Here is a 25,925-nt window from a genome sequence, read left to right on the forward strand (position 1 = left end):
ACTTTTTCGATTTATTTTTATTTTTTGTCATCTGGGATCCTCCCTTTTTTTTGAAATTTAGGGACTTGGTTTAGTTAATCTTTGTCTATCTGATACGTATAAAATTGAGACATTGTGCTTGTGTTTTATTCTCATTACCTTGGAACATGCTTCAAGTAGTACGACAAATTTCAAAGTAACTATAGTTACCTTCACCTTCCCAAAAAGGTTTATTAAACTTTATCGCGTTTTTAGCCACGAAACGTGATTAAAAAGTGCCACAGTGCATTGACATTTAATTTAACTCGTTAATGCGGTGTTATGAACTACACCATGTTTAGTTGTTTACCTTATCCTCGCCCACATTATACGTAGCTCCTTCGATTCGTAGGATACCTTCGGCCGCACACCTACGTTAATAAGTATTCATACTCGTTCCGCCGTAAATAATTTTCTATCGCTTATTGAAATGTTTACAGATGGAGCGAAAACGCCTAGCGCCGACGAAAGTGGCGCCCGAGGAACGGTGCACGTGTACGAAGGTGACGATGCTCTTCTAACATGTGTGATACGAGGAGCTGCCGATAATACGGTCATGTGGAAGATGGAGGATCGCGATCGTCACAGCAAGCGAGTCTTGACAGCCGGCGATACGAGAGTGACCGGTGATCGGAGGTTTCATATTTTACACGATGAAGGTGAGTAATTTTTCATTTTTTAAATTTTGTTCTAGATTAATTTGAGTTTTGAATAATTTAATTTTGAGGATTATTCGTTTAATTATTCGTGATCGATATGAATCGATTTATTCTTTGATATTTCGAATATTTTAATCAATTTTAACGCCGATGAAGATAGTTTTGAGCGGAGGGAGGGGGTAGGGATCTGCTCACATTTCTATCCATCTTTTAGGAAATCTCATTGCTGTGTACAAAATCTTGTACAACCATTCTTTGCCAAAAAAATATACTTACTATTCGAGGCACTTTACCCAACTAATTTCACGAATGAAAATTCATAAATACTTACTGCCTGCTGGCTGTAGTATTAAAAGTATCATTTCCTTTGTACCGGAGAGCTGCTTAAAGTGGTTCGTTCTCTTATTGTTCTAACGTGATTTTCTCCTCGCTGCTCGTGCTTATTTCACTCGGAGATTTTCTTTTTTCGTATTTACATTTTTATTCGGCAACGATATTGCGAAAAATAGTTTATTTCGAATCGACTCGCCCCTCCTGCTACCTCTTCACCTACACGTTCTCGTCGGTATAAGCTCGACGGAATATTTTGCAAAGCCGAACAAAGTGTATACCTTTGTCGCGTATTTTCAATAATCGTACAACATTTATTCGCTCTTTTTGGCTGGCGAATTTATTCGCGCGCGTTGACATCGATCATTCTTCCTTCTTCCATGTACGTAGTTGTGTAGGTATTGAAATTACATATTAAACGAATATCGAAACCGGGTTCGTCGAACGGTAAATTCGACTATTTTTACAAAGCGTTTACAAATTTTTATCGTATATAGATATACTATATCGCATCGTGTGCCCATCCTCATCGTAGTTATGTTGAGAAAAATATAATAATGAAGTGAGTTCCTTATATCCTTAAATGTATAGAGAGGGTTTGAATGAAAGAAAAAAAAAGCTCGAAGAAAAAAAATAGGGGATATTCTTTATGGTGGTATAATAACGCCGTGTTTTATAAGACTTGTCGTCGAGTGTCTATGTAAATAAGCTGCAAGCTCGAGTGATACGTGCACGTGGTTTCAAGGGGAAAGATGTATTTAGAGAATCTACACGCGTTAGTGTTCTCATCTTTATACTTTTACCTACCCTTCGCTGTGAAAAGTGGAGCAAAAATATTTTGCCGAAAAAGAATGAGTATTTGAGTATCTAGGTACTTGTATCTGTGTATTTCGACGTATATTTTTTTCGTCATCTTTCCTCTTTGGTTTCGTCAATTGTCGTTGTCGTGATAGTCGATAATTTTAGATTTAGGATTTCTCCCACGCGAGTTGAGAAAATATAAAATCTATATCGGGGAATCCGTTTGATTTGATTTTTCATCTCTGTGAGTGTAGTTGAACGTTCCACAATTACTGTCTGAAGGCATTCCTTGAAAATTCAATTGGTCGAAAATTCATAAAAGTTGTAACCTGTTTTGGAAAGTTCGAAAAATTATGAGAACGCAACCTTTTCAATATTAAAATAATATTATTCAAAACGTTGGAGAATCCGTTCAAAAAAGAAAACAGATGAAAAATTGCTTACAAATTTTTCAAGTTGATAAAAAAAAGTTGTTAAAAACCATCAAAATTGTTCAAAATGTAGAAGTAGATGATTCTAAAGTTGTGTGAGAATTGATCAAAATGTTGAGAAATTGGTTCAAAAGAGCCTAAAAACATACCTATGCATATCCAAAAGTGAGGAAAAGATCATTTTTTTGCAAAAATTGCATGCAGAGAAACTTGTCTTTTTTGGGTTAAACTTGGCCAAAATTGCAAAAGATTCTACTCATTTTACCAATATGGAACATGATCGATTGTGAGATGGAAAATCACGAATGAGTCGATTTTCAATAGTGATCGATTTTTGATCAATAAATGTTTTTACTTTTGAAAATGAAATTTATTCCACACTTCGAACATGTTCGATCATGCATGGAATCGAAAATCGCAAATGAGTCGATGTTTGGAACTCGATTCATCGATTTTCGATCATGATCGATTTTCATTCGGAAATTTAGTTCGAAAGCTATCTATAAAATTTATTTTTAATTTCAAATACATTTGATCACACAAGATTGAAAATCACAAATGAGTCGATTTTCGAAATTCGATTGATCGATTTTTGATCTAGGAGTTGACTTTTGAAAATAAAGTTGATTTCTCACTTCGAACATGTTCGATCATTCATGGGATCAAAAATCGCAAATGAGTCGATGTTTGGAACTCGATTCATCGATTTTCGATCACAATCGATTTTTCATTCGGAAATCTATTTCGGAAGGTACCTAGTATGAAATTTATTTTTAATTTCAAATACATTTGATCACACAAGATTGAAAATCACAAATGAGTCGATTTTCGAAATTCGATTAATCGATTTGCAATCATGATCGATTTTTGATCTAGGAGTTGACTTTTGAAAATAAAGTTGATTTCTCACTTCGAACATGTTCGATCATGCATGGGATCGAAAATCGCAAATGAGTCGATGTTTGGAACTCGATTTATTGAATTTTGATCACGATCGATCTTTCATTCGGAAATTTATTTCGGGATGTACCTAGTATGAAATTTATTTTCAATTTCAAATACGTTTGATCATTATAGATCGAAAATCACAAATGAATCGATTTTCAAAATTCGATTAATCGATTTTCAATCATGATCGATTTTTGTTCCAGAATTTACTTTTGAAAATGAAATTGATTTTTCATTTTGAAATTGTATAAATTCAAAAATCGCTAATGAGTCGATTTTCGAAATTCGATTAATCGATTTTTCATCTGGAAATTTAGAGTATTTTTGAAGCTATAAAATTCATTTCTCATTTCAAACACGTTTGATTACACGAGATCGAAAATCACAAATTAGTCGATTTTTGTTGTCAGAATCATCAAAATGACTGGTTATTTTTCATCAAAATTGCCCATAATGGCTTGTTTTTTACCAAAAATTCCGGAAAACACTGTTTTTTTGGTCAAAATTTCGAGAAATTATCGACTTTTTTTGTCGCAAAAATTTGTTTTTTTTTCATAAAAATCGCAATAAATTAGTTTTATTACATCTTGAAAAAAAAACTACTGTCTATGCCAAAATTTTGAAAAATATCTGTTTTTTTTTTTTAACAATTCAAAATGCCCAAACTCTTGTTTTTTTCGCCATTGCAGAAAACCACTTTTTCTATCAAAATTGCTGGAAAGTCTAGTTTTTCAAAGCAAAATTCCAACATATTATTTATTATGAAAATTGCTAAAAATTGCTTGTTTTTTGCCGAAAATTCCGGAAAACACTGTTTTTTTTTGGTCAAAATTCCCATAAAGTGTTGGCTTTTTTCATCGTTAAAATTAATTTTTTTTCATCAAAATTGCAAAAAATCTATTTTATTAAATTTCGAAATCAATATTTCCGAATTCATCGAATAACTTTTTGTATCATCCTGTGTGTTTATAGCGACATCGACGAGTCATTCACATAGGTGATTTTGATTATATTTTTGGGAGGGGGCCTGGCGGTGGGGAAATTTTACTAAAAACTTGTAGAAGTCATTTTCGAATGATTTTGTGCATTTCTCAGAATGTCATTAGTGGAGCTCAAATTTTTATATGCTGGAGCATATTTTTTGTGTGCATAGGAGATAGGGAATTTTTCAATTATCTCCGCGATTCGTGAAATTTCAAGTAAAATGAATGAGCCTAATTCGTTAGAGCATAATTTTGGCATATTTTACCATAAAAGCATATTTCGGTATTTTTAGGGAATTATTTTACGTTTTTAGAGCATTATTTTATGTTTTTAGCGGGTTTTAGGGAATATTTTGCTCAATTTCAATTAATGTATGTAGGTATATATAATTATGTATTATTTTTAAAAAGCGATAATTTCGTACCTACTTGCCTGATGGCTGATTTGTCTTTATGGATAACATTTTTTTGGTTTCTTATGACTATACCTTACTCCTGCTTTTGTTATCCGCGAGTCGATTGAATTGACGTGGAATAACTCAAATGTTTTTGAAAAAGTCTTCTTACTCGTATAATTATTAGGTAACTAGGTACGTACTTACCTACTAGAAAATTTGCTCCAGAATGAAGATTTCATCGTAGAGGGTATTAATTCAACTCCAACAGTCGATGAAAAGGTTTTATTAGCAATCAAACAGTTATGAACATGAATCATTATGTGAATTTTCAAGATGAATTTCGGCCATTTGAAGACTTTCATGGTAAACATCCGCATACCTTATCTTTTCCGTTTCCCTTGGTAGCGATTACACAATGTATTCCGGTTGTTCCCGGTGGGCTGCCGCTGCCGCAACAATCGGCATCAGTTTGGCAAGGCTGTGACTGATTGTTGCATCCTTCAATGGATATCATCAAAGAAAAAATTACTGCCAGAATGAGTAACAAATACACGTATATATCGCGATCGTATAACTTCATTTTGTGGCAAATTTAAAAGAAAAATGTCTGAGCTGAATGAACAAAAGACAACTTATGACAACTATATTTTACTGTGTTCAGCTAATCAACCCAAAAAATTTTGTAAACATACACAGAAATTTTTTTAAATAAGAATTACCTACTTATCAAAATACATGATAAACGTCAGCCAAAAAATATATTTTACGCAGAATTACGTAAAATTGATTAGTCTTATGGTAAAATTTACTAATCTTGTAGTATAAATCACTCAACGTGTGGTGCAATTCGTGATAAAAGTAAGAATTATTTTTCTGTATGGTATTTTTTTTTACAAAATGAGCAATAATTTTTTGATATTTTTTTATCTAAATTTTGGTTTACCAATGTATTTTTTGAAGGTTCATGTTTGAATTTTTAATGGTCGCACACTAAAAAGTGAAAATGATGAAATACGTACAAGCAAATATTACCTATAAAAATTTATTTTAAAGAGCATTCCCGGGTAAGATAGTGAAATCGGCACTTTCTCCGATTTGGTTGAAACTTACCCAAAATGTTAGTTTGGATGTAAAATCATCCCAAAATTTTTTTTGAGCCGACCCCCCCACCCCCACCCGAGAAATGTGCCCATACGTGCTCAAAATTCAAAATTCTCGTTCTCCGGAGGGAGTGGTCCAAAAATTTTGAAACTTTCACAGAAAATAGTCACTAGGTAGGTGCGTGTGTGGAATTTTTTTTGATAAAAAAAATTCATATTTAGGGGGTTTTTGGGGGGGTTCAAAATTTAAAAAATTCGTAGAAAAAAAACGGGGAGGGTACCCTCTCTGAAATTTTTTCAGAAATTGAATTACACCCTAAGGTATAACATATAATTTTCCCAAGGCCCCAAAGGGGGGTGCAACATGGTCAAAAAAAAGAAAGTTTGAAAAAAAGCATGATCTCCAGTACTACCGCGCGTTTTGTCAACACGGTTCCACGATACCACCGTGAGAAAACATCACCTATCGCGCGCTCTCAAACTTGGATTTTTTTTGAGAACCCTATTGATATACCATAATTGCCATCAGTGGGTTTTTCGGTGAATATTTTCTAGGGTGGTATGGTGAATTATAATTTTCTTTTTTTGTTCAAAATTTTTTTATATGTACTTCAAAACGTAAAATCAACTCACATAAGTTTTTTCCAAAAAAAAAAAAAAAAAAATGAAAATAGGTACTTAGGCTACACTAATACTTGGTACTTGTTGAATTTTTTGCACTCATAATATACTCAAGAAGATTCATCAACTAGAGTGTAAGCATATGATCACTGCCATGAGTAACACATTGAAAAATTGAGTACATTATTATATAGAGTGATGGTTTTTCATCAAAAATTCAATATTGAGCAGCTATGCAATGTAGGTGATCGTTTGTTGTAGTTAGGTACCTACAGTTGTGGCTCAAATATTAAAAATTGTAATTTTCGTGTATTTTTACGTACGTTGCTTAAAATTTTATTTTTTCCAAAAATTCTGACCTTGAGAGTCAAAAAACGGTAAAAAATGATGACAAATCACGTTTTTTTGACAGATTTTAATTTTTTTGAGCATGTTGCACCGAGTTCTGAGCTCCGTGAAAAATATATGTTATACCCAAAGGTGTAACTGAATTTCTCAAAAAATTTCGCAGAAGGTACTCTCCCCGTTTTTATCCTACGAATTTTTGAAATCTTGAACCCCCCCCCAAACCCCCCAAATATGAAATTTTTTTCGAAAAAAATTACACACACGCACCTACGTAGTGAGTATTTTCTGTGAAAGTTACAACATTTTTGGACCACCCCCTCCGGAGAACGGAAATTTTGAATTTTGATAAAATAAGTTGAAAAACGCAATTTTGAGAGGTAAATATGAAGGGGGAGGGTTGAAAATTCTTGTAGGTATACCTCTGTTATTCACCATACCACCCTAGAAAATATTCACCGAAAAACCCACTGATGGCAATTATGGTATATCAATAGGATTCTCAAAAAAAATCCAAGTTTGAGAGCGCGCGATAGGTGATGTTTTCTCATGGTGGTATCGTGGAACCGTGTTGACAAAACGCGCGGTAGTACTGGAGATCATGCTTTTTTTCAAACTTTCTTTTTTTTGACCATGTTGCACCCCCCTTTGGGGCCTTGGGAAAATTATATGTTATACCTTAGGGTGTAATTCAATTTCTGAAAAAATTTCAGAGAGGGTACCCTCCCCGTTTTTTTTCTACGAATTTTTTAAATTTTGAACCCCCCCAAAAACCCCCTAAATATGAATTTTTTTTATCAAAAAAAATTCCACACACGCACCTACCTAGTGACTATTTTCTGTGAAAGTTTCAAAATTTTTGGACCACTCCCTCCGGAGAACGAGAATTTTGAATTTTGAGCACGTATGGGCACATTTCTCGGGTGGGGGTGGGGGGGTCGGCTCAAAAAAAATTTTGGGATGATTTTACATCCAAACTAACATTTTGGGTAAGTTTCAACCAAATCGGAGAAAGTGCCGATTTCACTATCTTACCCGGGAATGCTCTTTAAAAAAAGTAATGAAAAATTGTTATGCTAAGTTTCATAACTACTATTTTTCCATTTTTTTTTTTTTTTTTTTAGTATTTTCAACGTGAAAACAACTAGGTATTAAAATGAGGAATACGTGTGAATAGGAAAATACCACGTGTACTTGGTACCTTGGCTTGAAAGTAGAAGCATTCAAAAAATTGGCCTCACTTTCCTCCTTTGATAAAATTTCCACTTTCATACATGTATGAAAAAGGCTTGGGATCCAACCACCCAGAAAATTAAATTCAGCATTCTAAAAAACCTCTACATTCATACCCATCATACCCATGTTGAATTTCTTGGAATTGAAGGGTTTAATTCCAAGTCGGCCTAAGTCCATTTTTATCATTTTTGAGTTAGCAGCGCCATCTGGTGGTACAGGTCGGTTAACACCTTTATCACCTTGTCCCAACACCTGGCGTTACTTTTTTCGCTCAGGAGCGCTGTTTTGCCGACTCAAAAAAACAGCTGATTATTCCAAAGTGGCCTAAATCATACATTTTTTAAGAGTATTTGTATACAAGTGCGGTTGTGCCGGTTTTTTTCAAGTTTTTCAACGATTTTCGAGAGACAAAATTTGAAGGTGCTTCGAATGAAATTGTTTCAGAAATGTATTAAATTAATGATTCGTGAATTTTTTTTTGAAAAAACGCGTTTTTCAGCTCTTTTTCGAAATTTTTAACATCAGATAATTCCAAATGGGCCTAAGTCCACTTTTTCTGACTGTTTGACGCGCTCTGGAGCTGAAAATACGCAAAATTAAAAAAATACCAATACGGTACTTTAAAGCAGAAAGATCAAGCTTCACAACCATATAATCACATCATTTATTATTGAAGCGGAAGGACGAGAAAAACACTTATTTGTGTTTTTCTCGAAACGGAAAAAATGGACTTAGGCCGACTTGGAATTAAACCCTTCAATTTCATGTTTTGTATCCCCCCCTCCCTCCTTTGAGGACTCGCTTAATTTTAAAAGAAACTTTTGTCTCAATATCAATTCTCAATGTATTTCGATGTATTTTTTTTGTCATCTTTCCTCTTTGGTTTCGTCAATTGCCGTGATAGTCGATAATTTTAGATTTAGGATTTCTCCCACGCGAGTTGAGAAATGAAATCTATATCGGGGAATCCATTTGATTTGATTTTTCATCTCTGTAAGTATAGTTGAACGTTCCACAATAATTACTGTCAGAAGACATTCTCTGAAAACTCAACAGGTTGAATATTCATAAAAATTGTAACCAGTTTTTTTGTTTCGAGGAAAGTTCGAAAAATTATTAGAACGCAACTTTTTCAATATCAAAATACATAATATTATTCAAAACGTTGGAGAATCCGTTCAAAAAAGAAAACAGACGAAAAATTACTTATAAATTTTTCAAGTTGATTAAAAAGTTGTTAAAAACCATCAAAATTGCTCAAAATGTAGATGATTCTAAAGTTGTGTAAGAATTGATCAAAATGTTGAGAAATTGGTTCAAAAGAGCCTAAAAACATACCTAATGCATATCCAAAAGTGAGGAAAAGATCATTTTTTTGCAAAAATTGCATGCAGAAAAACTTGTCTTTTTTGGGTTAAACTTGGCCAAAATTGCAAAAGATTCTACTCATTTTACCAATATTGAAAATGATCGATTGTGAGATGGAAAACCACGAATGAGTCGATTTTCAATCGTGATTGATTTTTGATCAATAAATGTTTTTACTTTTGAAAATGAAATTTATTTCTCACTTCGAACATGTTCGATCATGCATGGAATCGAAAATCGCGAATGAGTCGATGTTTGGAACTCGATTCATCGATTTTCGATCATGATCGATTTTCATTCGGAAATTTAGTTCGAAAAAGCTATCTATAAAATTTATTTTTAATTTCAAACACATTTGATCACACGAGATCGAAAATCACAAATGAGTCGATTTTCGAAATTCGATTTATCGATTTTCATTCATGATCGATTTTTGATCTAGAAGTGACTTTTAAAAATAAAATTGATTTCTCACTTCAAACATGTTCGATCATGCATGGAATCGAAAATCGCAAATGAGTTAATTTTTGGAACTCGATTCATCGATTTTCGATCACAATCGATTTTTCATTCGGAAATTTATTTCGGAAGGTACCTAGTGTGACTATGAAATTTATTTTTAATTTCAAATATGTTTGATCACATTAGATCGAAATTCACAAATGAATCGATTTTCGAAATTTGAATAATCGATTTTCAATCATGATCGATTTTTGTTCCAGAAGTTTACTTTTGAAAATGAAATCGATTTTTCATTTTGAACCAGTTTTATCATATATGAGTTTGAAAATCGCAAATTAGTCGATTTTTGGAACTCGATTTATTGAATTTCGATCATGATCGATTTTTCATTCGGAAATTTATTTCGAAAAGTACCTAGGTACTTTGTATGAAATTTATTTTTAATTTCAAATACGTTTGACCATTATTCATTATAGATCAAAAATCACAAATGAATCGATTTTCGAAATTTGATTAATCGATTTTCAATCATGATCGTTTTTGTTCCAGAATTTACTTTTGAAAATGAAATTGATTTTTCATTTTGAAATTATATAAATTCAAAAATCGCTAATGAGTCGATTTTCGAAATCGGATAATCGATTTTTCATCTGGAAATTTAGGGTATTTTTGAAGCTATAAAGTTTATTTTTCATTTCAAACACGTTCGATCACATGAGATCAAAAATCACAAATTAGTCGATTTTTGTTGTCAGAATCATCAAAATGACTGGTTATTTTTTATCAAAATTGCCCATAATGGCTTGTTTCTTACCAAAAATACCGGAAAGCACTGTTTTTTTTTTGTCAATTTCAAGAAATTGTCGACTTTCTTCGTCGCAAAAATTTGTTGTTTTTTCATCAAAATCGCAATAAATTAGTTTTTTTCAGAGATGGCGCGATTCCGATTTTTTTAAGGAGTCGTGAGAATCGCATGAATCCGATTCCGGAATCGGATTCCATTTTCGATTCACCTGACAGATGAATCGAAAAATGTGAAATCTGACTCTTTTCAAGCAGGAATCGCAAATGTAATATGATTCGCGATTCCGGTAATTTGATTCTCGCGACTCCGATATTTCGATTCTCTCAACTCCGATATTACAATTCTCGCGACTCCTCATTAGTCATTACGATTCTCACGACTCCTCATCATTACGATTCTCTAGACTCTCACAATGAACGAAATCACCCAAATTCAATTGAAAAGCACAAATACAAAAAAGTGTAATTTTCATAAATATTCTTTTATCTAATTTTTGCCGGTTGGCGCTGAAAAGTGGTTGTGAAAGTGAATCTGAATGATGAATTTAGAATTTATCATTGTTTTACTAATAACATGGTGAGTTGAAAATTTTACATAAGGTGCACCGGGGGAAGTCAGAACGTTTTTTCACAATTTCAACTTTGATCAGCTGTTACTCTCGTACTAATGAACCAATATGGCTGAAATTTGGTATGTAGGTTCCCATAAGGGTTCTTAACCTATGGTGAAAATTTCAGCGCGATTGTCGCAGTAGCTTTCGCACAATCGAATAAAATGTAACTTGTTCTGACTTACCCCACTTTGGGGTAAGTCAGAAAATCTACAAATTAATTGGTATTATTAGGATTCGACCCTGATCGATGCGCAATATGTCGAATAACATGTTTTCGAGGTCGTAGAATCCAAATCTGGAGTTATTTTTTTTGTAGGAGTGGGGGGTGAGGCATGGGGAGGGGGCAATTCTAAATTTTTCGTACATTATTGTGTAATATGTCGATTGATATGTTTTCAAGGTCGTAGAATCTGAATCTGCAGTTATTTTTTTTGTAGGAGTAGGGAGTGAGGTGTGGGGAGAGGGAAAATTTTGAATTTTTCCTACATTATTGTGTAATATGTCGAATAATATGTTTTCGAAATCGTAGAATCCGAATTTGGAGTAATTTTTTTTGTAGGAGTGGGGGGTGAGGCGTGGGGAAAGGGAAAATTTCAAATTTCTCCTACATTATCGTGTTATATGTCGAATAATATATTTTCTAGGTCGTAGAACTCGAATCTGGAGATATTTTTTTTTTGTAGGGGTGGGAGGTGAGTCAAGGGGAGAGAGAGTAAATTACAAATTTTGCCTATATTAATGTGTAATATGTCGATTGATATGTTTTTGAGGTCGTACAATTCGAATCTGGGGTTATTTTTTCGCAGGGGTATGAGGCGAGGCAAGAGGAGAGGAGAAATTTCAAATTTTGCCTATAATATTGTGTAACATGTTGGTTGATATGTGTTCAAGGTCGCAGAATTCGAATCTTGAGCTAGTTTTTAGGGTCGAGTGCTATTCAAGTATCACCGTTTGGGGAGAGGGCCCCACCCATGCGAACCTACGACTCACCTTCCACCTTCACCATAAAAAATGACTCTGGATTCGAATTCTACGACCTCGAAAATATATTATTCGACATATAACACGATAAGGATAATGTAGGAGAAATTTGAAATTTTCCCTTTCCCCACGCCTCACCCTCCACTCCTACAAAAAAAATTACTCCAAATTCGGATTCTACGATTTCGAAAACATATTATTCGACATATTACACAATAATGTACGAAAAATTTAGAATTGCCCCCTCCCCACGCCTCACCCCCCACTCCTACAAAAAAATAACACCGGCGAGCCTTTATATTTATTTACTAATGTTTGTTAGAATGTTCATTTCATCTTCAATGCTTCATTTTTATGAAATTTAAGGAGTTGTGATGGGAATCTGGCTGGAGTCGTGAGAGGAATCTGGTTGGAGTTGTGAGAGGATCCTAAGATGAGTCGTGAGTGGAATCTGAATCGGAGTCGCGAAAGGAATCGGAATCGAAAATTACGATTCGGATTCGGATTCCTATATCTGGCGAATCTGATAAGCGGAATCGGGACTCAAAATTTTGTGGAATCACACCATTTGGAATCCGATTCTCAAGCTCCTGGAATCGCGCCAACTCTGGTTTTTTTACATTAAAAAAAAAAAAAAATGCTGTCTATGCCAAAATTTTGAAAAATATCTGAATTTTTTTTTTTTTTTAATTCAAAATTTCTAAACTCGTGTTTTTTTTGCCATTGCAGAAAACCACTTTTTTTTTAATCAAAATTGCTGGAAAGTCTAGTTTTTCAAAGCAAAATTCCAACATACTTATTATTTTTTATGAAAATTGCTAAAAATGGCTTGTTTTTTGCCGAAAATTCTGGAAAACACTGTTTTTTAAGTCAAAATTCCCACAATGTGTTGACTTTTTTCATCGTTAAAATTAGTTTTTTTTCATCAAAATTGTAAAAAATCTATTTTATTAAATTTTGAAATCAATATTTCCGAATTCATCGAATAACTTTTTGTATCATCCTGCGTGCTTATAGCGACATTGACGAGTATGCTTTGTAGATAGGGAATGTTTCAATTATCTCCGCAATTCGTGAAATTTCAAGTACATAAAATGAATGAGCCTAATTCGTTAGAGCATAATTTTTGCATATTTCACCATAAAAGCATAATGAAGAGTGATATTCCAAAACTCGCTTTGTCCATTTTTATCAAAGTTGGGTTTTCAGAGGTACCTGGTAGATGAAGTATTAACTCACATTCCTACATCAGCAACCTACCAAAATGAGGTATTAAACTCACCTAAATAGCCGATTCACTAAAAAAAATAATGTTCCATGACGCGCTTTGTCCATTTTTATTGAAATTTTTTTCAGCAGTATTTAGTGGATGAATTGTATACCTACACTTCTACATCATAAATCCACCCAAATAAAGTGCTAAGCTCGCCTAAAAAGCCAATTTACCCGTTTAAAGGGAAACTGTTTTTCCTCTATCCTGAAAAGTTGTGAAAATGGACAAAGCGAGTTTTGGAATATCACTCTTCATATACAAAAGCATATTTCGTTTTTTTTTAGGGAATAGGTATTTTGCTCAATTTCAATTAATGTAGGTATATTTAATATGTATTATTTTTAAAAAGCGATAATTTCGTACCTACTTGTCTGATGGCTGATTTGTCTTTATGGATAACTAACACCTTAATAAGACATTTTTTTGGTTTCTTATGACTATATCTTACTCCTGCTTTAGTTAACCGCGAGTCGATTGCATTGACGTGGAATAACTCAAATGTTTTTAAAAAAGTCTTCTTATTCGTATAATTATTAGGTATGTACCTAGGTACTTACTTACCTACTAGAAAATTTGCTCCAGAATGAAGATTTCATCGTAGAGGGTAAAAAACATTTCGATAAGTATAGGTTATTATCAAAAATCACGTTCATCTGCTAGAAGGGCACTTGAATGAGAACATACCTGTGTAAAAATATTAATTCAACTCCAACAGTCGATGAAAAGGTTTTATTAGCAATCAAACAGTTATGAACATGAATCATTATGTGAATTTTCAAGATGAATTTCGGCCATTTGAAGACTTTCATGGTAAACATCCGCATACCTTATCTTTTCCGTTTCCCTTGGTAGCGATTACACAATGTATTCCGGTTGTTCCCGGTGGGCTGCCGCTGCCGCAACAATCGGCATCAGTTTGGCAAGGCTGTGACTGATTGTTGCATCCTTCAATGGATATCATCAAAGTAAAAATTACTGCCAGAATGAGTAACAAATACTCGTATAATATCGTATAACTTCATTTTGTGGCGAATTTAAAAGAAAAATGTCTGAGCTGAATGAACAAAAGACAACTTACGACAACTATATTTTACTGTGTTCAGCTAGTCAACCCATAAAATTTTGTAAACATACACAGAAATTTTTTTTAATAATGAATTACTTATCAAAATATGTACATGATAAATGTCAGCCAAAAAATATATTTTACGCAGAATTACGTAAAATTGATTAGTCTCATGGTAAAATTTACTAATCTTGTAGTATTAATCACTCAATGTGTGGTGCAATTCGTGATAAAAGTAAGAATTATTTTTCTGTATGGTATTTTTTTTTACAAAATGAGCAATAATTTTTTGATATTTTTTTATCTAAATTTTGGTTCACCAATGTATTGTTTGAAGGTTCATGTTTGAATTTTTAATGGTCGCACACTAAAAAGTGAAAATGATGAAATACAAGCAAATATTACCTATAAAAATTTATTTAAAATTTTAAAAAAGTAATGAAAAATTGTTATGCTAAGTTTCATAACTACTATTTTTCCATTTTTTTTTTTTTTAGTATTTTCAACGTGAAAACAACTATTAAAATGAGGAATACGTGTGAATAGGAAAATACCACGTGTACTTGGTACCTTGGCTTGAAAATAGAAGCATTCAAAAAATTGGCCTCACTTTCCTCCTTTGATAAAATTCCCACTTTCATACATGTATGAAAAGGCTTGGGATCCAACCACCCAGAAAATTAAATTCAGCATTCTATGTAAAAACCATCAACATTCATACCCATGTTGAATTTCTTGGAATTTCATGTTTTGTATCCCCCCTCCCTTCTTTGAGGACTCGCTTAATTTTAAAAGAAACTGTTGTCTCAATATCAATTCTCAATGTATTTCGATGTATTTTTTTTTGTCATCTTTCTTCTTTGGTTTCGTCAATTGCCGTGATAGTCGATAATTTTAGATTTAGGATTTCTCCCACGCGAGTTGAGAAATGAAATCTGTATCGGGGAATCCATTTGATTTGATTTTTCATCTCTGTAAGTATAGTTGAACGTTCCACAATAAATTGCTGTCAGAAGACATTCTCTGAAAACTCAACAGGTTGAATATTCATAAAAATTGTAACCAGTTTTTTTGTTTCGAGGAAAGTTCGAAAAATTATGAGAACGCAACCTTTTCAATATCAAAATACATAATATTATTCAAAACGTTGGAGAATCCGTTCAAAAAAGAAAACAGACGAAAAATTACTTATAAATTTTTCAAGTTGATTAAAAAGTTGTTAAAAACTATCAAAATTGCTCAAAATGTAGATGATTCTAAAGTTGTGTAAGAATTGATCAAAATGTTGAGAAATTGGTTCAAAAGAGCCTAAAAACATACCTATGTATATCCAAAAGTGGGGAAAAGTTCATTTCTTTTACAAAAATTGCATGCAGAAAAACTTTTCTTTTTTGGGTTAAACTTGGCCAAAATTGCAAAAGATTCTACTCATTTTACCAATATTGAACATGATCGATTGTGATATGGAAAATCACGAATGAGTCGATTTTCAATAGTGATTGATTTTTGATCAATAAATGTTTTTATACTTTTGAAAATGAAATTTATTTCTCACTTCGAACATGTTCGATCATGCAATATGGAATCGAAAATCGCAAATGAGTCGATGTCTTGAACTCGATTCATCGATTTTCGATCATGATCGATTTTCATTTGGAAATTTAGTTCGAAAGCTATCTATAAAATTTATTTTTAATTTCAAATACATTTGATCACACAAGATTGAAAATCACAAATGAGTCGATTTTCGAAATTCGATTAATCGATTTGAAATCATGATCGATTTTTGATCTGGGAGTTGACTTTTGAAAATAAAGTTGATTTCTCACTTCGAACATGTTCGATCATGCATGGGATCGAAAATCGCAAATGAGTCGATGTTTGGAACTCGATTCATCGATTTTCGATCATGATCGATTTTTCATTCGGAAATTTATTTCGAAATGTACCTAGTATGACTTTGAAATTTATTTTTAATTTCAAATACGTTTGATCACATTAGATCGAAAATCACAAATGAATCGATTTTCGAAATTTGAATAATCGATATTCAATCATGATAGATTTTTGTTCCAGAAGTTTACTTTTGAAAATGAAATTGATTTTTCATTTTGAACCAGTTCTATCATATATGAGTTCGAAAATTGCAAATGAGTCGATTTTTGGAACTTGATTTATTGTATTTCGATCATGATCGATTTTTCATTCGGAAATTTATTTCGAAATGTACCTAGTATTAAATTTATTTTTAATTTCAAATACGTTTGATCATATTAGATCAAAAATCACAAATGAATCGATTTTCGAAATTCGATTAATCGATTTTCGAAATTTGAATAATCGATTTTCAATTATGATCGATTTTTGTTCCAGAATTTACTTTTGAAAATGAAATTGATTTTTCATTTTGAACCTGTTCCATCATATGTAAATTCAAAAATTGCAAATGAGTCGATTTTCGAAATTCGATTAATTGATTTTTCATTTGGAAATTGACGGTATTTTTGAAGCTATAAAATCTATTTTTCATTTCAAACACGTTCAATCACATGAGATCGAAAATCACAAATTAGTCGATTTTTGTTGTCAGAATCAAGAAAATGACTGGTTATTTTTTATCAAAATTGCCCATAATGGCTTGTTTTTTACTGAAAATTCCGGATAACACTGTTTTTTTGGTCAAAATTTCCAGAAATTATCGACTTTATTCGTCGCAAAACTTGTTTTTTTTTATCAAAATCGCAATAAATTAGTTTTATTACATTTTTTTTTTTTTTTAAACTACTGTCTTTGCCAAAATTTTAAAAAATATCTGTTTTTTTTTTAATTCCAAATTCTTAAACTCTTGTTTTTTTCACGATTGCAGAAAACCACTTTTTCTATCAAAATTTCTGGAAAGTCTAGTTTTTCAAAGCAAAATTCCAACATATTATTTACATTATGAAAATTGCTAAAAATTGCTTGTTTTTTGCCGAAAATTCCGGAAAACACTGTTTTTTTGGTCAAAATTCCCATAAAGTGTTGACTTTTTTTCATTTACCCCGTTTTTGTTATCCGCTAGTCGATTGAATTGACATGGAATATATAACTCAAATGTTTTTGAAAAAGTCTTCTTACTCGTATAATTATTAGGTAGGTACCTAGGTACTTACTTACCTACTATAAAATTTGCTCCAAAATGAAGATCTCATCGTAGAGGGTAAAAAACATTTCGATAAGTATAGGTTATTATCAAAAACCACGTTCATCTGCTAGAAGGGCACTTAGATGAGAACATACCTGTGTAAAAATATTAATGCAACTCCAATAGTCGATGAAAAGGTTTTATTAGCAATCAAACACTTATGAACATGAATCATAATGTGAATTTTCAAGGATGGAGAGCTGACGAACATCCGCATGTCTTCTCTCCGTTTCCGGTGGTATTACTTTGACAATTGTAACCTTGGCAACACTCAATTCCAGTCCCATTGTCGCAAGGGTCTCCGTACGAGCCGCATCCAGTGAAACGACCAGCTTCAATTGATATCATTGCAGAAAAAATAGCTGCCAGAATGAGTAACAAATACTCGTATACATCGCATAACTTCATTTTGTGGCAAATTTAAAAGAAAAATGTCTGAGCTGAATGAACAAAGGACAAATTATGACAACTATATTCTACTGTGTTCAGCCAGCCAACCCAAAAACTTTTGTTAACGTACACAGAAAAATTTTTCTTTATATAAGAATTACTTATCAAACTACATAATAAAATGTCAAGCCAAAAAATACATTTTACCTAGAATTACATAAAATTTATTAGTCTCACGGTAAAATTTACCAATCTTGTAGTATAAATCACTCAACGTGTGGTGCAATTCGTGATAAAAGTACAAATTATTTTTCTGTATGTATTTTTTTTTTACAAAATAAGCAGTAATTTTTACCATTTACGGATGGTAAATTTATCTACCTCATTAATATTTCTTATCTATACCTACATTTTGGTTCAGCAATGCATTTTTTGAAGGCTCATGTTTGAATTTTTTATTGGTCGCACACTACAAAGTGAAAATGATAAAAGCGTTGCCACCCCGCCTTCCCAGGGTTTGAAGCGCATTGCAAAACGCGGCGTTGCGTAACCCTAGGCAGCCGGCAATGTCTAAGGAGTATATTCTGTAACTATTTCGCAATGCTACATTGCGACGTTCAAACGTAATTTTCCCAAAAACTATGCGTTTATTCAAAAAAATAAAAATACTGTTTTCTCTATTTTTCAAAGACCTTTCAGAATGTACAAGAATGATTTTTGTATGCTGAAAATTCGCGAAGTTTCGAGTACCCCTTTTTTTGTCATTTTGGCATCTTTTGTTATCCAAGACTCACTCAAAGTTAGAAGGATTGGCTGAACCAATTTTGATGAAATTTGGAATAATATAGCTTTGATTTGTTACCCATTACTGACTCTTGATGAAAAATTTTTGTTTTTTTGAAAATTGACCCTGCACCCCTTTTTTGGGGCCTGAAAAATTCTCCAAATTGACCCGAAGTATCAAAAGGCACTTCTCCATCACAAACTTTTTATTTATGCAAAATTTGAGCTTTCTAGCCCAATTACGTTAACCTAAGCTGCGTTAAAAGATGCTGAAAAATGGAAATTTCTGAAAAAATGCTGATTTTTATCAACTGAAAGTACCATCAAACAAAAGCTGATATAGGAGTACCTACGTATATCAAAAGGCACTTTTACAATGTTCAAAGTCAGGGTGTCTACTAGGTCGCGATTTTGAAAATAGGTCGCAAAAGTCGCGAAAAGTCGCGATTTTCACCAAAAATTACCAAAAAGTCGCGAAAAATTGTCCCGATTTTAATTTTTTTTAATATTTTGTATTATTATTCAATGTGAGTGCTACTGCCAAATTAGCATTTTAAATAATCATAAAACTTCAAAATTTCAAAAGCTTTCGCCCTCGCTTCGCTCGGGCATATTATTATTTTTATTTTCTTTAGCCAAAAGTTGAGTCTTGATGGTAGAAAAATTGACTTCTCACATCAAAAATGATATTTTTTCACTTCTGGAGAATTGTGAACTTTCGTCTTTCGGTCTTTCCAGTGCTTTTGCCCTCGGTTAGCTGGGTTCCTACGGGCCATGTACATATGTGTATTTTTAGAAATACCTATTGTAATTTTTTGGAAATTATTGTTAGATTGCTGGATTAGCAGGACCGTCGAAAGGACTACAAGAGGACAGTCTACCCCGGACTCGCTCATTCTGGGGGGACCGACAATAAAAGGGCATGTGATGAAAGAAAAACATAAATTATTTTTTTACGTTTCAAAACTCAAACTTTCAAAAGCAATCGCCCGAGCAAATCTTTTTGGACATCGAAATTTCTGAAAAAATATCATTCAACTTTCAAAGTTTTAAAGTGAAAGAATGAACTTCTCGCTTAAAAAGTATTGTATTCAGGCTTTCATCTAAAAAGCGCATTGGTGAATTAAAATGTAAACAAGTAGAAAAATTAGTCGTTGAAATGACTAGAAAAAGAACAATCGAAGAAATTGAAATTTTAGAACTGAAGAAAGTTGAGTAGATGGAAAAGGAAAAAGAAAAGCTCGAAAATTTGGATGACTATTTATGTCACATGGAAATTATTGAAGATTGTCCACCCCCCCCTCCCATCCCCCAATAAGTAAGAACTTTATTGGAACCCAATTTTTTCGTTAGAAATGGGGGGGGGGGTACTGAAAAAAAGTCGCGAAAAAAGGTTGCGAAAAGTCGCGATTTTTGAATATCAATATTGTGGTTGACACCCTGAAAGTACATTTGTACAAAACTTCAGCGTGATTCGTGCCCTATTCAAAGCTGTAGGTAGGTAGCTTTTCTTAAAGAAGTAGTCAATTTATAATACTAATTTTCGCCATTTTTTTCTTCTTTAGACAAAGCTACAGCTTTGAATAAGGCACCAATAACGCTGAAATTTTGTTCACATATACTTTAAACATCGTAGAAGTGCCTTTTATTATTTTCATACTAATTTGAGCTTTCGTTTAAACGCAATAATTCAAATGAGAATCATTATCATAGATAACCTATACTTTTGAGGAGGTTGGTTACAAAGTTAGACAAACACCACTTCTACAAAAATTAAGTTAGATATTGATTCTTATAGGATTTTTAACGCTCTTTTCATTGCCGAGGTCTGTTATTTTCAATATAGTACATAAAAGGGTAAAAAACGCGCTCAAAGTTTTGGCTCAGTTTCAAACACAGACATGTGCAAATTGTCTTAGTTTCAAAAACAGACATATCCAGGATATGTCTGTTTTTGAAACTAAGATGATAGGATATGTCTCATTTTGAAACTAAGATAATGTTCACATGTCCGTGTTTGAAACTAAGGCGCAACTTTGATCGCGTTTTTTGACCTTTTATGTACTATTTTGAAACTAAGGGACCTCAGAAATGGAAAGAGGGTTAAAAATCCTATTCGAATCAAAACCTAACTGATCTAGACAGCTTCAATTTCAAATTATCTTCACCTTAGTTTCAAAATCAGACAAGTGCATTTTCAGGTTCTTTTTATTAGTGGTTGGGGGGGGGGGGGTTATGGTGGAAGGATATTTTTTGTATTTTTGTTACTCAGTATCATCACTACAATTTGTAAAATATCCCCCACCTTTATAATGCTGTATATTTTTGTAACAAAAAACATAGATTTTCTCAAAATCAACCCTGTGGCGTTTGTTTAACTTTGTAACCAAGCTCCTCATTTTTAATATAATTCATATAAACGAATCTAAAATGATATTCAATTTAGAATAAAGAATAATCGATTTATTATCGATTAATCAATTAAAACTTGTTCATATAACTCCTAATTCTGTTATCACATGATATTAGTGATAAAAAATTGTCAAGTTTTTTAAAAAAAAACTCGTATTGGTAGCCAAATACTTTTCAATAAAAGTTGCTCATTAGTCTCATTACCTATTTTCTCTGAAAATCAGGAGCTAATGTACACCCAAATGATTCATTTTTTTTTCAACTTTAACAGTAATCGAAAACTGAAACTGAAACTGGTTAAAAACGTCCAGAGAAATGTAGAAATTTGATAGTTTGAATTACCATACCTATTCGTTATCATTTCCGTAAAAATTTTGATTTTTAGGAAACTATGCGGGCCTGAGTATAGGTTTTTTTTGAGAAGGCGGAGGGCACTGAAAGAAATGAACAGTACACTGAAAGAAATAAACAGTAATAGTTACATTAAAACGATGCACTCAGTGCATTAAAACGCGGTAATTTTGGTATAGGAATGAAATGCATTAATCAGTACACATTTAGAGAAGTAACTATTACATAGAAGTGCAGTAACCATTCCATCGTTTTTATTCAACAGTATTTAAAAAGTGGGGTTAGGTATTTTTTTTTAATTTTTTTTTTTATATCAATTTCAAGTTTCTTCGCACATCTTCTAAATGATTTTCACTGCAACGAATTTTTCAAGACCTAATTTCCCTATGAAAATTTTCCTACCTAACCGGGATTCGAACCTGCGACCGCTCGTTCTAACTGCCTTCACTTAACAACATGGCCACGAGTAGAATGTTTGATTCAGCCCCTCGAAGTATTTATAAGTTTTTCACTGTTTGGGAATGTTTACCACTGACGATGTACTCAGTACATCGTTTATTGTATTCAGTAAATCACTACATGGTTCTCAGCCATGTTTAAGGAATGTAATCATTACTTACTATGCAATGTAACTATTACCCACCAAATGATTTTCTGAATACCATGTCTGCAGGACTGAGTCCCCAAAGAAATGTAATGAGAACATAGAAATTAATTTTTGAAGGTGATGCAATAAATCCATCCTGGCGATGTACTCATTCCATTATTTGATGCATTCTCTGATTTGAACTATGTAATCATTACATCAAAATGAGGTAATTTGAAAATTACTGTACTATGCAGTAAACATTGCATCAATTTCGGGACTGAATACAGCGTTTTAAAAATAATTTCTTTCAGTGTAATAGTTACGCGTACACTAAAACGATGCACAGTGGGCCACAGACCCCCCCAAAAAAGGGCAATAAGCAATACATCGAATAATACGTTTTCGAGGTCGTAGAATTCGAATATGCACTTATTTTTTTGTAGGGGTGGGGGGTGAGGCGTGGGGATCGGGAAAATTTCAAATGTTGCTTATATATTATCGTGTAATATATCGATTAATATGTTTTCGAGGTCGTAAAGTTCGAATCTGGAGTTAGTTTTTTGGTAGGGGGTGAGGCGCGGGGAGGAGGAATTTCAAATTTTGCTTATATTATTGTGTAATAGGTATGTCGATTGATATGTTTTCGAGGTCGTAGAATTCGAATCTGCACTTATTTTTTTTGTAGGGGTGCGGGAAAATTCCAAATGTTGCTTATATATTATCGTGTAATATATCGATTAATATGTACCTCAAGTTTGGTGATGGCGATCCTCATTTTGGTGATGGCGACCCCAATTTTGGTGATGTTGATCCTCATTTTGGTGACAGTAGCTCCAATTTTGGTGACAACGATTCCAATTTTGGTGACAGCAATACAGGTGTGGGTGGCGGCCATCCATTGGCTCGCAACGGCGATCTTCTGGCCTGTGACAGACATGAAGGCAATCTACTGACCCGCAACAGCGATCTTTTGGTCCGCGACGCCCGCGACGGCGATCTTTTGGCCCGCAGTGACCATCTTTCGGACCGCAAAGGCGATCTTTTAGCCCGAGATGGCGATATTTTGGTCCGCAACGCCCGCGACGGCGATCTTTTGGCCCGCAGTGACGATCTTTTGGACCGCAAAGGTGATCTTTTAGCCCGAGATGGCGATATTTTGGTCCGCAACGCCCGCGACGGCAATCTTTTGGCCCGCAGTGACGATCTTTTGGACCGCAAAGGCGATCTTTCAGCCCGAGTTGGCGATATTTTGGTCCGCAACGCCCGCGACGGAGATCTTTTGGACCGGAATGGCGATCTTTTGGACTGCAAAGGCGATGTTTTGGCCCGAGATGGTGATATTTTAGTCCGCAACGCCCGCAACAGCCATCTTTTGGTCCGCGACGGCCGCAATGGCGATCCACAGGCCCATGACGCAGATCTTCTGGCCCACAACGGCGATCTATTGGCCCACAACGACGATCTTCTGGCCCGCGATGGCTGCGAAGGCGATCTACTGCCCCCAGAAGATGGCGATCCACCAGCCCACAACGTCAATCCACTCGACAACATCATCAAAGAAAGAGAACCATCAATCCTGTACGAAGAGGTCGTCAAAGCCATGGAGTACCTGAAGAACAACAAAGCTCCTGGCCCTGACAACATACCAGCCGAAGTCTTCAAAACTGGCAGCACCGAAGTCACCAAAAGAATCCATCTCATCTGCAATCACGTATGGCAAACTGGAGAATGGCCAGACGATTGGACCCAGTCAACTTACATCACGTTGTACAAAAAAGGATCACCAGAGAACTGTGAAAATTATCGCACCATATCGCTCATCTCACATGCCAGCAAAGTGCTCCTGAAGATCATCTATGATCGATTGTATCCACTCATGCAGTCTGAAATCCCTCAAGAACAGGCCGGATTCACCAAAGGAAGAGGCACCAGAGAGCAAATTCTCAACATCAGAATGCTCATCGAAAAAGCTCGCGAGTACAACGTTTCTGCAGTGTTGTGCTTTGTGGATTATAAAAAAGCATTCGATTGTGTCCAGTGGCAGAAATTATGGCGGATTCTGCTCGAGATGGGTGCTCCAAAACATCTCGTTTGGCTGATCAAACAACTCTACGAGAAGGGATCAGCTAATGTCCGCGCCAACAGGACAACATCCGGGAAGTTTCACCCTGAAAAAGGAGTTCGCCAAGGCTGCATACTTTCTCCGCTTCTGTTCAACATCTACGGAGAGTACATTATCCGGGAAACGCTGCAGAAGATCATAGAGGACTCGGATGGAGCCGATGAATGGCCCGGAGGTGTCCTGATAGGTGGCCAACGGATCACCAACCTCCGGTATGCCGATGACACCACTTTGGTGGCCTCAAGTATCGAGTTCATGTCAGTGCTGCTCAAGTGCCTGGAGGAAGTCAGCGCAAAATATGGCCTACTCATCAACACGGTGAAAACAAAGATGATGGTGATTGACAGACTGGCCAACAACTTGCCAGAGATCCAGGACGTTGGCAGAATCGAAGTCGTCAAGAGATTCTCCTACCTTGGATCTGTCATCGAGAACACAGGTGGATGCGAAGCTGAAATCCGGCACCGTTGCCAACTCACTAAAACTGCGATGACTCGTTTGAAGCGAATATGGAGCGATTCGGCGATCAGCAAGAGGCTCAAGATTCGACTCGTCAACGCGCTGGTCTTCTCTGTCTTCCTGTATGCGTCGGAGACTTGGACCATTCGCAAAGGTGATCGGAGACGGATCAACGCGATGGAAATGTGGTGCTGGAGGCGGCTGCTCAGAGTTCCTTGGACGGCCAAGAGAACGAACGCCTCAATACTTCAAGAAATTGGAGTGACCAAACGACTGTCTGCAGTGGTTCTTGGTCGGATACTTAAGTACTTCGGGCGGCTGACGAGAGCGGATGCCATGGAGGCGATTTTTGTGCAAGGCAGAGTCAAAGGAGCGAGAGCCAGAGGACGATCTTTGACCCGATGGACTGACTCTATTCGCAAAGCAACTGGCTGCAGCTTTGCTGAATGCGTGAGAAGCGCGCAAGATAAGGAGCAATGGCGCACGATTACCCGCAGGATTACGTAATTTTGAAATGGTCACGATACCCCCGCGCGGGGTGATACGATTAAATGATGATGTTTTCGAGATCGTAGAGTTCGAATCTGGAGTTAGTTTTTTGGTAGGGGTGGGAGGGTGAGGCGTGGAGAGGTGAAAAATTCCAAATTTTGCTCATATTATCGTTTAATAAGCCGTTTGGTATGTTTGTTATTGAGGTTTTTTATATCGTTGATTTGAAAAAATCATTTTATATCTCAAATAATGTATTTCAATCAAAATTTAATCGAGTATATCATGTTTCGATCTAAAAATTGCGATATTTCCGCAATTGTGAAGAAAATTGATGTATTTTTAGTGGAAAAATGAACCTTTAAAGCAATGGGGCAATTTGGGGCAAAAAATCACTAAAACATAGTATACACTACTCCCAAATACACATCACTATGCAGAAGAGAACACGCAATATTGTGCAATTGTATGAGTTTTGTTCCAAAATGTGTTCTGATTTTGTGTAAAAAACTGTAAATTTTAAAAATCAGTGGTATAAGAAAACATCAAAAAGTTGAATTTGGCATTTTTCACTTCCCCACCCCTCACCCTCACCCTCGCCCCTATCGAAGAACTAACTCCAAATTCGAACTCTACGACCTGGAAAACATATTAATCGATATATTACACGATAATATAAGCATACATTTGAAATTTTCCTGCTCCCCA

The 25,925-nt window shown here is 34.5% G+C and overlaps 1 protein-coding gene and 1 long non-coding RNA gene across 5 annotated transcripts in view; both read left to right on the forward strand.

The window, feature by feature from the left end:
- The window catches only part of LOC135842319 (Ig-like and fibronectin type-III domain-containing protein 1), a 315,844-nt gene that overhangs the window by 254,112 nt on the left and 35,807 nt on the right, over positions 1 to 25,925 (forward strand). For all 3 annotated transcript variants that reach the window (XM_065359716.1, XM_065359715.1, XM_065359717.1), the window contains one exon: positions 459 to 677. In XM_065359716.1, coding sequence (XP_065215788.1) covers positions 459 to 677 — 219 coding nt within the window. The remainder of the gene's footprint in view (positions 1 to 458; positions 678 to 25,925) is intronic.
- LOC135842327 (uncharacterized) overlaps positions 1 to 25,925 on the forward strand; it is a 406,653-nt gene that overhangs the window by 227,985 nt on the left and 152,743 nt on the right. The window lies entirely within an intron of this gene.

The sequence above is a fragment of the Planococcus citri genome, chromosome 4, assembly GCF_950023065.1.
Source record: "Planococcus citri chromosome 4, ihPlaCitr1.1, whole genome shotgun sequence".
Lineage (NCBI taxonomy): Eukaryota > Metazoa > Arthropoda > Insecta > Hemiptera > Pseudococcidae > Planococcus > Planococcus citri.